The sequence below is a fragment of the Eretmochelys imbricata genome, chromosome 13, assembly GCF_965152235.1.
Source record: "Eretmochelys imbricata isolate rEreImb1 chromosome 13, rEreImb1.hap1, whole genome shotgun sequence".
Lineage (NCBI taxonomy): Eukaryota > Metazoa > Chordata > Testudines > Cheloniidae > Eretmochelys > Eretmochelys imbricata.
The window spans coordinates 7,079,638-7,093,281 of NC_135584.1; the positions used below are offsets into that span (position 1 = coordinate 7,079,638).

The window sequence follows — 13,644 nt, forward strand, 5'->3', positions numbered from 1 at the left end:
GCCTCGTCTCTGTCCTGGAGGGAGCATCTCTCAGGATAAAAGTGGAGTTCGCTCTCAATGAGCCGTTCAGTCCTTGACATCTCTGCTGAGACTCCCAGCTAAGGTACCACTTAGTGTCAACTGGAATGGCATTTCCTGCACTAGGAACTGGACTAGAGCTACCAACTGATTTCACATAGGCCAGGAGCTGCTTCGTTCAGGCACTAGTGAATTCAAATTCAAACTTGTGACCTAGAGCTGAAAGGCTCCATAACCCATCAGCCATCCCCTGAGCTAAGTTTTAACTCTGGATTTCCTCCCTCCTCTGGGTTTAGTTCCGGCCCATAATATTCTCTCAATAGATTTTTTTCTATTTAAATTCTACAAAATAATAATATTCTCTTCTGCAAACAACCATTTGCACAACAGCTATCAATAGACATGACAGTCCTGAACCTTTCAGCAGATTTCATTTGCTGAACCCATCTTTACAGCGACTATAGATCTATGTACGCAGAGTCTGTGTCCATCCTTTGGGCCTCTCCAAAGATCAGGAACGTACAGAGCCCCAGGGCATTAACTGTAGCCACAAGGTTGAAAACAGAAACCCAGGAACCAGTGGTTTCAATCAGATGTCCAGCTAAATACACACAAATGACACCTGTGTACAGAAAGAGAGCAGAAATGAATCAAATAGAAATAGGCCAGGTCCTTGCCCTGTAATGTCAGCTCAGCCAGAGGATCCCGCAAATGAGGGATAATTCCAGGAAAATCCCTTACCTAATAGGGCTCCACCTGTATTTCCAACACCTGTAAAGAGAAGGAAAACACTGCATCACATCAATTTGCGCACAGTGCTTCTAACCATAAGATACTTGCTAGGAATCCGTGAGCACACATTTAGCATATACTTTCTGTAATAGCTCAGCTGTCCAGTGTGTGGAGGGCAGGGTCCACCTCCTCCCCATTGCTTTCAGGATGCCTTGCTCTCCCAGGGGGATGCAGAGACTGCACGTGAGTCTGGCTGCTGTGTGGGGAGAGGACTCCTTGCACTCTCCCTACGCACCCATAAAGCCACTCAGTTTCATAAGTAGGGCCCTACCACATTCACGGCCATGAAAAATGTGTCAGACTGTGAAATCTGGTCTTTTGTGTGCTTGTACCCTACACGATACAGATTTCACAGGGGAGACCAGCGTTTCTCAAATTGGGGGTCCTGACCCAAAAGGGAGTTGCGGGGGTGTGGGGGGGTCAAAATTATTTTAGGGGGGTCGCAGCATTGCCGCCCTTGCTACCCTTACTTCTGCACGGCTGCTGGCACCAGTGCTGCAATTCAGAGCTGGGCAGCCAAAGAGAAGCGGCTGTTGGCCAGGCACCTAGCTCTGAAGGCAGCGCCCCGCCAGCAGCAGTGCAGAAGTCACAACAGCAGTAACGCAACCCCCGCTACAATAACATTGTGTCCCCCCCCTTCCCCCCCACTCATTTTTTGGGTCAGGACCCCTACAACGATTACACCACCGTGACATTTCAGATTTAAATGCTGGAATCATGAAATTTACGATTTTTAAAATCCTATGACCGTGAAATTGACCAAACTGGCCCATGAATTTGGTAGGGCGCAATCTAGTCCTTTGTTAATTTCTCTCCGACATGCAGAGCTGGGTCGTGGATATTAACAATCTCTACCTTCTGTTATATTTCTGCAACCCTAATGAAGTCAAAAGGCTACCTGGATTGAGCCACGTTCTGCCCTCAGTTACATGTGTTTACATGTAGTTTCCTCGGAATTATCCCCCATATATGGGTATATTTTCTGTGCAAATAAAAATCATTAAAAACGCCACCTTACCAAACAACAAGCCAGCACACGAAGGAGCCAGATCCTGTACGTTGACTGAAATGCCACTATTCACAAAAAGAAGAGAAAGTAAAGGCTTTTTATTTTTAAACAGGTTTTGATTGTTTTTCAGAATTTACACGAGATAAGCACGCTGTTGCTCAATGAAGGGAACCAGTCTGAACCAACCCAGTGGGGAGAAGAAGGAGGGAACTGAGAACCTAAATATGGTTGAAATTGGACCAAGATGGGAAAATAACTGAACAGAAAGGCTTCAGAACAAAAGAAGCAAAGAGCTGGGTCGTTAGTTCCAAAGGTTAACAACCCCTGCTGTTAAAAAAAAAAAAGTGCCTTATTTCTTATTTGAATTTGTCTGGCTCTAACTTCTAGCCATTGGTTCTTCTTCTGCCTTTCTTTGCTTCTATAATAACACAAAGCTAGAGGCAGAAAGAAAACCAAACAAACAGTTGTGCTAAATGTGCAGGTGCCATAGTTGGGGGGAAACTATGGCACCTGCACATTTTTGTGCTAGTTGGGGGGAAATTCCCAGTTCTAAGTGGACTGAAGTAAATAACAGTTTAAAAACCATGGGGTGAATTTGCCATTGACTTTGCTAGAGGCTGGCATATGTAGGAAAGTGCTGTGGAAGCTACGCCCATGCAAACCTCATAATGCAGCTCAGACCTGATCTGCAGCAACCTGGCTGCCCCATCTGGTAAGCAGCGTATTCATCCATTACCCCCAGTCTGGCCCTATGCTGGGCTGTTTCAGAACTAAGCAGAGATAGTGGGAAAGCGGTGAGAGAAATCCTTGAATTTGAATTGCATCATATATTTAATATTTCCCAGCAGTGGGTATTTACAAGGATTTAGCTGGCTGTCTTGAGTTACTGACACTTACAGTGCTCGTGTTCTGGACACTTCATCTTTATGTACAGTCATAGCTCAGTAAAGCCTGCATAAATCCTCAAGCCTTTGGTCTTAGATTAGATGGCCAATAGATCTCTTCACATGTAACAAATAAAACACTGATTCAATTTGTCTGCCAGGTGTTTGGCATAAACTTCCTCTATAAAAGCAGCGTGGCCTATTGAACGGGGCACTAGGCTGAGCCTCCGAAGACCTGGGTTCTATTCTTGGCTGTGACATTGGGAAAATCACTTCATCGCTTTGTGCCTCGGTTTCCCTCTTGGGGATAATGATAATGGCCTCCTACGTAAAGGGCTTTGAGAACCACAGATGAAAAGTAGTCTGTCAGAGCTACACGTTAGTCCTATGATGATTATTACCTGTGGTTAAAGGTCTGAAGTCCAATTGAGACAGATGCAAATACTATAGCTTTGCAAAAACTGGATGCCTGACCCATGCACAAGGCGAAGATGCTTGATACGCCTGAGCCGATGACCTGAAGGAAAAAGAAAATTAAAGATGTGTCCGCAGTGGATTCACAGTGAGTTGCAGTGAAAAAAGTAGCTCCTATCGCAGACGGGCTGTCCCTTTTTGAAATCCGAAGGGCTCACTACGGTTCTGAACACAGAGCTGGGTGGTTCTTACGACTTGCTTTCCTCTGTATGGCACCTGCACATTCCGAAGGCGACAGCCTATCTGCCCAGACAAGTGCCCTTTCGCGAGGCAGAGGCCATGGAGCATGTTATAGAGCAGTGTTTCCCGCGTGATGGGTCCTGACCAGTGTTCCCTCTCATTTTTGACGTCCATGTGCGGAATGAATTTTGTTATGTGCACCAATATGGAGGTGATGTGTGACACATCACCTCCATATCGGTGCACATAACAAAATGCGTGTGGTGGGGGTGGGACCGAGGGGTTCAGAGTGTGGGAGGAGGGCTCAGGGCTGGGGTGCAGGCTCTGGGGTAGGGCCGGAGATGAGAGGTTTGGTGTTTGGGAGGGGGCTTAGGGCTAAAACAGAGCATTGGGGTGCGGGGGGGTAGGGTTGGGCTCTGGGGTGAGGCCAGGGATGAGGGGTTTGGGGTGCAGGCTTCCCCAAGGGTGCGGTGGGGAGAGAGGACTCCCCCCAGCCCTCTCTCACCGCAGCAGCTCGGGGTCGGGGGAGAGGCGCCTCTCCCCAGCCACGGCAGCTCTGGTGGTGCTGGGGCAGGCCGAGGTAGGGGTTCCTCCCCATGGCCGCAGCAAGTCTGGGGCAGGTCTGTGCTGGGGCCGGTGGGGAGGGGCATCTCTCCCCGTCGCAGCCCTGAGCCCCTGTGCAGGGCTTAATAGGCAGATGTGCGGCCGTGCATCTTAGAGGGAACTTTGGTCCTGACCCACTACTGAAGGGGTAGTCAATTATTTTTTGTCATGGTCCAAATTTCTGGTCAATGGTATAGTCAAGATCCAGCCTCCAGCGAAAATAATAATAAAAAAACCCCAACAGTAATGATAATAAGTAAATGAAAAGATATCAGGGTCCGTTCAAAAGCGGTCCGGATTTGGCCCACAGTCTGCCTATTGACTACCAGTGCACTAGTGGGTCGTAGGAAGGGTCTAGGTGGGTTGCCAGTCACTGCCCCCGATGCCACTCCCCCCATTTCATGCTCTTTTCTGCCTGGCCGGGGAAGCAGGCAGCAGCATGGGAGCATGGGATCCAGTGCAGAGGAAGCAGCCGGAGCCAGCAAGTGGACAGTCAGGAGACTGGTAGCTACTGTGGCCTGGTTGTAGGGAGAGAAGGGCTGATTGGGTGCAGCAGCGGGCAGGGCTGGGACCATGAGAGCAAGGGGCTGAGGGGAGCTGAGCAGGGGTTTTGGCCAGGCTGGTGAGGGGAGAGCAGGGTCTGAGAAGGGGAATGAGGAGCAGAAGGCTGAGAACAAACTCACAATTGCTGTTGTACATGCCCAGGATTTAAAAAATAGTCGTTTCTGTACATCTCTATATAACGGGGGCTCCCCATAAGAGACCAAATGCAGTTGGGGGGCCGCCTTAGTAAAAAGTTTGTGAACCACTGTTTTACAGAAGGGATGCGCTGCTCGAGCACAGGGATTTTATTCTTGTTCATTCTTTTGCTGTTTCCCTTAATCTAAAATCTGAAGAGTCATTCGGTGTGAAAGAACACGCTTGCTCTGCAGGCCTGACAAAAACCCTCCATATTGCTCACAAAATTGCCACTCCCAGGCAAACTGTTAAAATGTAATGGTTTGTCAAAGCCCAGTGAAAAGGTCATGGCCTTTCTCTCTATTTCCCTTCCCATGGATGCTGGTTACCAGCTATCTGCACATCTATAAAAGCTCTTTTTTTGTAACCAAGTTCATGAGTCCAGTTTCCCAAGAGCTCGAATCTGATTTCCACTGTTAGACTGACATGCAAAATCGGTGCTAACAGATAACTGATGTTTCACTCACAGGCTTTCGTTTTCTTACCTGCATGAACTTACGAACGGTGATCGTTTTATAGCCTGAAAGGGAAAAGGAAGACGATTGGAGGGATTTAAACTAGACCCCTCTCAATGAAGCTGGGACTAATGTTTCAGACTAGACGAGTTCAACACCCATAGCTCTGGGCTCATGCCAGGAGTGTGAGTATAAGGCAAACTTAACACACAGGGTCAGATTCTGTTCTCAGCCAGGTGCTTACAACTCCCATACAAGACAAAGGGTATGGCTACACGAGGCTAAAATGTGCGCAGTGTAGCTGCTGTTTGTCGGCAGGCGAGAGCTTCCATCCCTCATGAGCGGCAGCATATTTGTCGGCAGGAGAGCACTCCAGCCGACAAAGCGCTGTTCACACCAGGGCTTTTTGTCGGTAAAACGTTTGTTGACAAAATGACAAAAGTTTTGCTGATGAACTGCCAGTGTAGACAAAGCCAAAGGGCGTTACAAATACGTAGAGGCTGTGTAGAGGACAGTAATTATCCAAGTTGCAGGCCAGAAGCTCAGCTTCCCCTTTCTCTCATCAAACCCATCTCCGCCCATCCAGTCTTTTCTTTGCCTTATGAAAAGACAGAGCTGATGAACAACCCAAGGATCTCTTACCCTGATTGATCAGGTGATCAGACAGGAATCCGCTAAACAAACTTGTTGGGATTGCAACCAGCCACGGCACTACGTTAAACACCCAGCCCTGAAAGGGAGAAAAATCCTCACAGAAAAAGTGAAGAGAAGCAAGGTTCACATCCTGCTAGTGGACCAGAGTTTGTTTGCAGCTAATGGGTTTTATACTGCGGGAGGGAACGGAGGGGCATGGGAGATTAGGGTTTACCCTTTTCTGGTGCTTTTGCTCTCCTAACATAGGAGCTTTAAGCCACTTTCTCACAACACTCTGCCCAATGCTCTATAGTGTTCTGGTGCACTCCAGGATGGGGCCTGAGGTCTGTAATGTATGTGTACACATGCTGCTATATAAATAAGTGAATTGTTAATGACCATAAAGTCTGACTGGCTTTACACCCATGACAGAGAGGCAGAAATTTCTCTCTACAACCATAAGAAAAGGATTAAAAGTAGCAGAGTTTACTGGCAAACAAGATTCTGCAGCACAGAGCCAATATGCAAACTGTGTATTCTATCCAGCCTCATGGGCCACCAGCAAAACTGCAGGCTACATTCAGACTTCAGACGCTATATTACTAACTAGCATTGCTATGCAGCTGAGGGAACACAGCTGGGTTTTCTGATGCCAGGGTTGAGTTTTCAAGACCGGTAAAAAGGAAAATCTTGCTTTGTCTTTTCAACTGAGAAAGTGTATTATGGATGTAACTGAAGATGACTAACGGAAACATTTTCAAAAGCACCTAAGTAATGTAGGAGCTTATATCCCACTGGCTTTCAGTGAGACAGAGTCAGATTTTCAGAGGTATTTAGGTGTCCAGTGGATTTTCCAAAGCACCAAAAGAGGTTAAGCCCCTAACCTACTTCAATGGGAGTTAGGAACCTAACCTGTTCAGATGCTTTTGTCAACCTCAGTAGAACCATATCTTTATCATTAGGCACCTAAATACCTTTGAAATATAGCTCTTAGTCACGTTTGAAAATGGAACTTAGGCTCCTAAATTGCGTTGGCAGTTTGCAGAATGGGAGCCTGAGTTTCAGAAGCGCTGAACACCTGCAGCTCCCAATGATGCCAGCTGGAGCTGTTCTCGCTCAGCACCTCTAAGCTTGTGGCCCACAGTATACAAGAAGAATATAAGGACATATAACAGTGCCACATTGTTATTTTATAGGGTCCTTTTTCAAATCATAGCACACTTCATGGCATGGGCCAAAGGTGCAGGATTCTTTTAACTGAACTGGACATTAGCAGAGGGAGAAAAACAGCTCACCTGCAGCATGTATGTTTGGCCAGTAGGTGACATAGTTTTACCACAGTAAGGATTATTGTCAACCCTTTACATTTACATTGAGTGAATCCACGTGTTGTTAATATTTATGAAGCGACGGCCAGATGCAGGAATATTATATAGAGCATCTTACATAAGGGCACAGGAATTAAACAGATGTAACAGATGGCTAAATTACCAAATCACTGCTACCCAAGCGTATTACAAGAAGTGCTACAAATCTTGTTATAATAATATGTTTTCTGGTTTAATACATGATTTTAATACAAATATCAAGTATGTCATAAAGCCCCTGGTTAATGTGATAAATGTAAGGGGCCCTGGGAAATTTCAGAAACACACGACAGAGCCACCATCGAAAAGACAATCTCGGGAGTTCTGTGGGCAGAATGAATTGTAAAAATACGAGCTCTCAGCCTGGCAGAACTTTAACCAAGTTTCAGAAAAACAGGAGATTTATTTGTGCAGAGCTGAGAGAGGCCTTTTTTCAGAGCTTTGCAAATAAAAAATGTGTATTAATTAGTAATGAAAATTGTCATCATTGTAACAACTAACAACACCACGCCTCTGAGCTCAGCTATGCCAGTCCAGTAACAAAGCCCCGTGGTGGCTGTCTGAAATTGCTTGCAGCTATGAGCTCTGTGCCATCCCCATCCATAACAGGGCAGCCTAGAGACCACACAAAACTCTGTGAGAAAGGGATCCACGACGGAGAGCTGCTGATGCGGGGGAAAAGCAGCATGTTGACGCTACTGGAAAGGGTCAGAGCAGGCAATGCTATTTCTTGGCACTGCTGGTGCATTTGGATAGTTAAACAATATGGCCAGATCCTGCAGTCAGATCCCATGCAGGTGCAAGTGGGGGGATTTGATGGCATGGATCAGGGCCTACATTTGTAACTTTGTTTTAGAAGGGACGTGTGGAGGTACAAGTTTCTATTCTCCTATTATTAAATAGCTGCATATATCAAGCATATACTCCCTGCTTCCCAACACCTTAACATAAGAATCAGGGGTAAAGGCAACAGGCAACCACCATGTATTTAAGGTTACAGCACATCCATATGGGGCAGAAATCATTCCTCCTTCTTTTTCCCCCTTCTCTCCCTCTCAGCAATGCTTGATCCCAAGAAAAAGCTTTTCTCCTATATTGACACTGTCTTCCTCTCTCATCCAAAATCTGTTGCCCAGTTACCAGCTGTGTGTTTTGGGGGAGTTGCATTAGATCTCATGGGCTACAAAGGAAGCCTTGGACAGTGCAGGAGCGATTTCTCCTTGAGAGCTTGACCGAGAGTGTTACTCCCTGACATATTCTCAGGGGGAACCCTGCGGCAAGACAGGGCAAGTGACAAAATGTGAGTGAACCTGTCAGAACAATGCAGAAGGACTAGACCAATCACAATCAAATGTAGGGGCGAAGGGGACTAAAGTCAACCTCCTAGTGTCATTGGCTCAGATACCGAAAGGGCCGTTCTCTTCAGGCCTGACCCAGAGCCTGCTGAAGTCAATGCAAAGATTCCCAATGTTAACGGGAGCTATGTAAACACATGGAGAATACTACATCTCTTTGTTCATACTGAGCTTTCAGAGTCTCCCCTTTGCTGTGGTGTCAGCCTACCTTAGACTCGGGAAAAGTGTCTTTAAAGAAAGTTGGCAACCAGGAGAGAAGGGTGAAAAATGTACTGCCCGTAGCAAGCTGAGCGACTATGACAGCCCTGTAAATATACAATGGGAAAAAGAATCCGTCAAAACGACAGATCACATTGGATAAAGAAAGGGGATTCTAGCTACCCTCTCCTTCAAGGCAGTGGTGTCAGGCATATAAATAAACCCTCTATAGTACTGAAGCCGCTTCCTGCGATTTATTGGAGATAACTAACCCCAGCTGACTGCCAGAGCAAGAGGATAGAGCAATGCACCCGCTTATTCCCATGATGCTTTCACCATAGGCAGCTCTGAATGGGGCCTTGATATCTTGATAACTTATGATACAATCAGCACTGATAACCGTCATACTCATGGAGTGCGTCTCACTATGAAAGATCCCATCAGCTCCTGACTTAGAGCAGGACTTGTGCCCTTCCTTGGGATTTTGTTTAGGACTGTCAGGCAAACATGTCCATTCAAGCCCAGATATTAACAATAATAAGCAACTGATTTAATCTAGTATACTAGCTGGGGTGGTGTTGACATTTAAACAATAACACAGGTGGTTTTGAACAGAACCATATCTGACAGGACACTTCAATGCAAGCGTACCAGGGAGAATTACTAGCTTCATGTTAAGCTCACATTATTAATATAGCTTCATTCTTACCAGTGCATCCTCTACACCCTTTCCAGAGTACTGGGGTATTGCCCATTTCCCTGCTTATCCCCTTACTATCTTTAAAGCCATGGCCATTTTCCCTCAGATCCTGTCACTGTCTTTCATTAAATGGCCACAAGGCAGATGTGTAGAGCAACGCAAAATCATTCCCCTGCTCTGGGCTGGACAGTGTTAAATCCAGAACCCTAAACTAGGAGGATGTAATGTCTCCTGAGATAGTTTATTAAGTCAAAATGACAATTAAAAGAGCATTTTTTGGTTATCACTCTCTGCAACGAGAGCAAAGATGACAGCACCCAGTGTCCTCTGAGCAGCAAATGCAGAGTGTATGCAACGCCAGACAAGGTGCGGGAGGTAATATCTTTTATTGAACCATCTGTTGGTGACAACGACAAGCTTTCGAGCCACAGGTCTTGGAAAAACCTGAAGAAGAGCTCTGTGTAGTTCGAAAGCTTGTCTCTCTCACCAGCAGAAGTTGGTCCAATAAATGATATTACTGCCCCCACCTTGTCTCTCTAAATACAGAATGTGGCATTACGCCCTGGACTGTTTGAAGCACTGCTTGTAAAACAGAACCACAGACAAATATAATTCACAGGGGATTGGATGGTGTAAAGAAACTCACTCTGTAATATGGTCATACCGTGCTAAATGATGATGTTTAATTTACTGCCTAGTGATAAGCTCATTGGTGTAATGATTATTGTTTTGATTCGGATATTTACATGGCAATGATTCGTAAACCTGTTAAAACTTCCTAAATAAATAAATAGCTATCAAATAAAAATAGCAACCTTGGAAAGACCCACCATTCTGCCCCCGGCTGGCCTAGTTTGGCAATGCATGGTGGTAGTTAACTCCAGGAGCAGGACACAAAGGCTTCAGAATGGAAGGAAGATGGAGCAACAACAAAACCAAATTCTGCACAAGAGATGGGCTGACATCCACAACACACATGGCTGTGACATTTACTTACCAGATAGGGGCCTTTTTAAATAACTGCTTCCAGGGAACTTTGGTCTGTTTGGATAACGAGAGACCCTTTGAAAAATGTTCTAAGCAAATGATGAGTTCTGCAGGGAAGAAATATATCAAATCAAAGCTATGTTTTCCAATAGTCTGTACAGACAGGGTGGATCTGTTTTATCCTAGGGCTTAACCACATGGTTTAAGAACTGCTTAAAATGTGCATTCAAAAAGATAACCCTGGAACATCTATGCATTAAGCGATAAAAACTACATTCAAGTAGCCATGATGTCTTACTGAACTTCCTCCAAACACCCACCCCATGCACACACACATGCCTCCAGACACAGCAAATCAAGAGTTAATGCTGAACCTCTGTCCGGAAAGGACTCTGGTGCAGTCTCAATTACTGCCCCTGGCCTTCACCAATGCAATCACATCCACGCAGAAGGCCGTTGCAAAGATCATTTTCGTAGCCCATCACTTTGCCCACGTCACGCTTCTCTTTGCATCCCTCCACTGGTTCCCCTTCTCTGCTGCATCAAACATAGGCTCCTTGTCTTCACTTTCAAGGCCCTTAATGGCCTATCCCCCACCCTAGCTATCATCTCCCATTCACTGCCGCCTCCTGCCTGCCTCCATTGTTCAGTTGATACATTTTCAAACAAGCACCTCTGTGCTTCTCCCATGCTGCCCCTTACACTTAGGAGATGCTCCCCACCGGGGCACTGGAACAGCGGGGCCAGGGGGCCATGGCCCCATCACTTTTTACCTGCCTTAAGGGCAAGTGACAGGCAGGAGAGGGTGAAGAGGAGCAAGTGGGGGTGGAGCCTTGGGGGAAGAGGCAGAGCAAGGGTGGGGCCTAGGGGGAAGAAGCGGATTGAGGGCGGGGCCTCAGGGGAAGAGGTGGAACAAGGGCGGGGCCTCAGGGGAAGAGGTGGAGCAGGGGTAGGATCATGGTTCTGGTGTTGGTGCCCCCCAACTTCTAGGGAGCTTCTGGTGCTCCTGGCTCCCCATAAACATTCAAAAAGCCACCTAATTATTCTCCTTCAAATTCCTCCTTACAACTCTCATTTTCTGTAAAGCCTACAAAGAAATTAACAACTGCTAGGCTGCAATCCATGAAGGTACTTAGGTGCCTAAAGTCCGGACTCAGATGCCCATGTCTTACGCTTAAGGATCTAAGTCCCAGTTCTGGCTCCACCACCATCCATGAATCTCCTGCCAAACCCTCTGGGCGCCTAAGCTCACTTAGCTCCTAAGTTTTTGCAGTAAAAGTTCTCTAAGCACCTAAGTTTCTTCCTAAGCCCCCGGGAGATTCACAAACCAGGAAGAGCCAGCCTTTTGGACACCTAAGTCACATGTGGGGCTGATCCAGTAGGTTTGCTCAGAGGTGGCCTAGCAGGTCGGGTGCCACTCAGAATCCAGCCAAAGGAGGAGGTGGAAGTGCCAGGGTTAACAATTGCCATACATCACGTTCCTGTCACTTCCACAGCACAGCCTAGTGAACAGCTATTGCCAGTATGAATGAATAGGGTGGGGGGTTACCTTTTTCATTCAGGAGGTATTTGAACATGCAGTAAACCCAGAGCAAAGTGAGTAAACCAGAGAAATAGAAGACACTCTCCCAGCCATACCAGTCCAGAAGGAGGGACCCTGCCCCACCGATCACCAGCGTCCTGGAAGGAAAGGCCAGAGAGATCATGAGACTGATAAGAGTGTTCTTTGGGCAAACTCACAATCCATGCATCAGCGTTACTGAGTTAACACGATGGTGTATTGGATGTTATTTATCCAGCCCTCAGGAGCTGTTCATCTTATCAAACATTTTCATTGGCTAATCTTTCCTACCTCAATAATGCTGAGAGGAGAGGTTGCCTGGTGATGAAAAACCATTCCACTGTACTATAGACCATTCTATTGCGACTGCACTGGAGAAGAACCTGCTCTATTTCCTAGTTTGACACTTTGGGTATTTCAAATCCGCAGCTGGTGCAAGTCAGCATAGTTCTATTGAAGTTGTTGGAACATGATCAATTTACACCGGTCACAAATCTAGGCCTCTGTTTCCTCCTGATGTCTGAAATACCTGCCAATGAAAGGATGCCACAGAGCACTCTGATGTACACTCTGATGACAGGTTTCAGAGACAGGGACATTTTAGCATGGAAAGACCCCTTAGTCCACTTAGGTATGTCTACACAGCAGTTAAGCAGCTGTGGCTGGCTCGTGTCAGCTGACTCGGGCTTGCGGGGCTCGGGTTCTGGGTCTGTAAAACTGCCGTGTGGACATTTAGGCTCAGGCTGGCGCCTGGGCTCTGGGATGCTTCTCACCTCGCAGAGTCCTAGAACTCAAGCTCCAGTCCAAGCCTGGATGTCTACAATGCAATTTTATAGCCCCGCAGCCTGCGCTCCATAAGCCTGAGTCAGCTGACTGGGGCCAGCCGTGGGCGTTTAATTGTTGTGTAGACATACCCTTAGTCCTTCCAGCAAGATCACCATTTACATCCCAGAATACATCTGTCAGCAAAAGAAAGTCACAGGATGGAACGGAGTCATACATACATATGGTGCATAAAATACTACCGCTGCTTTGCAGCTCATTAGCCCTTTCTATCAGAGGTTCTCCAAGAACTTTACAAAGGTGGGAAAGTATTATTAATCCCCATTTCACAGAGACAGAAACTGAGGCACGGGGCGGTTAAGTGATTTACCCAGGGTCATGCAGCAAGTCAGTGGAAGGGTCAGAAACAGAACTCAGGACCCTAGATGGTCTGTCTTGCTCTTTCTGCTGGACCATGCCACCTCCTGTTGGAAACCAAATGTAACAGCAGCTCCTTCAAGCCACTTGCTCAAAAGAAAAGATAAAATCCTCAATACACTTGAGAACAATACATTGTAAAGGACACAAAGACTTCAGTAACGAGTGTGTATATTCTATAGCAACTGTCAGAGCCTTCTTCAACTGGAACGGATACTCTCCAGGATCCAGATGTACTTTGTGGGTTGGTGTTTTTGCCTGCAGCCGTTTAATGGCACTTTATCTAACTATGGCATCCCCCGGAGCCTCTGTCACTCACCGCCCAAAGCCAAGGGGAACTTACCCGAACTGAGAGCCAGTCCCTACTGTGCTGCATGTGAAAGCTCGCTCACTTTCACGGACCTTCTGAGAAAAGAGGCTGGCCAAGGCAGGGAAGTACACTCCTAACAACAGTGGAAATGAAAGTGTCAGCCATTGCCAGTCAGGGTAC

General features: G+C 46.6%; 1 protein-coding gene across 1 annotated transcript in view; it reads right to left on the reverse strand.

The window, feature by feature from the left end:
* Window positions 1-310: 310 nt before the first annotated feature.
* SLC17A9 (solute carrier family 17 member 9) overlaps window positions 311-13,644 on the reverse strand; it is a 29,596-nt gene continuing 16,262 nt past the window's right edge. The window contains exons 6-15 of the mRNA XM_077832485.1: window positions 13,498-13,597; window positions 11,943-12,073; window positions 10,404-10,500; window positions 8,717-8,813; window positions 5,796-5,883; window positions 5,184-5,218; window positions 3,105-3,220; window positions 1,829-1,884; window positions 760-789; window positions 311-640 (exon numbers count right to left, since the gene is read on the reverse strand). Coding sequence (XP_077688611.1) covers window positions 477-640; window positions 760-789; window positions 1,829-1,884; window positions 3,105-3,220; window positions 5,184-5,218; window positions 5,796-5,883; window positions 8,717-8,813; window positions 10,404-10,500; window positions 11,943-12,073; window positions 13,498-13,597 — 914 coding nt within the window. The 3' untranslated portion in view covers window positions 311-476. The remainder of the gene's footprint in view (window positions 641-759; window positions 790-1,828; window positions 1,885-3,104; window positions 3,221-5,183; window positions 5,219-5,795; window positions 5,884-8,716; window positions 8,814-10,403; window positions 10,501-11,942; window positions 12,074-13,497; window positions 13,598-13,644) is intronic.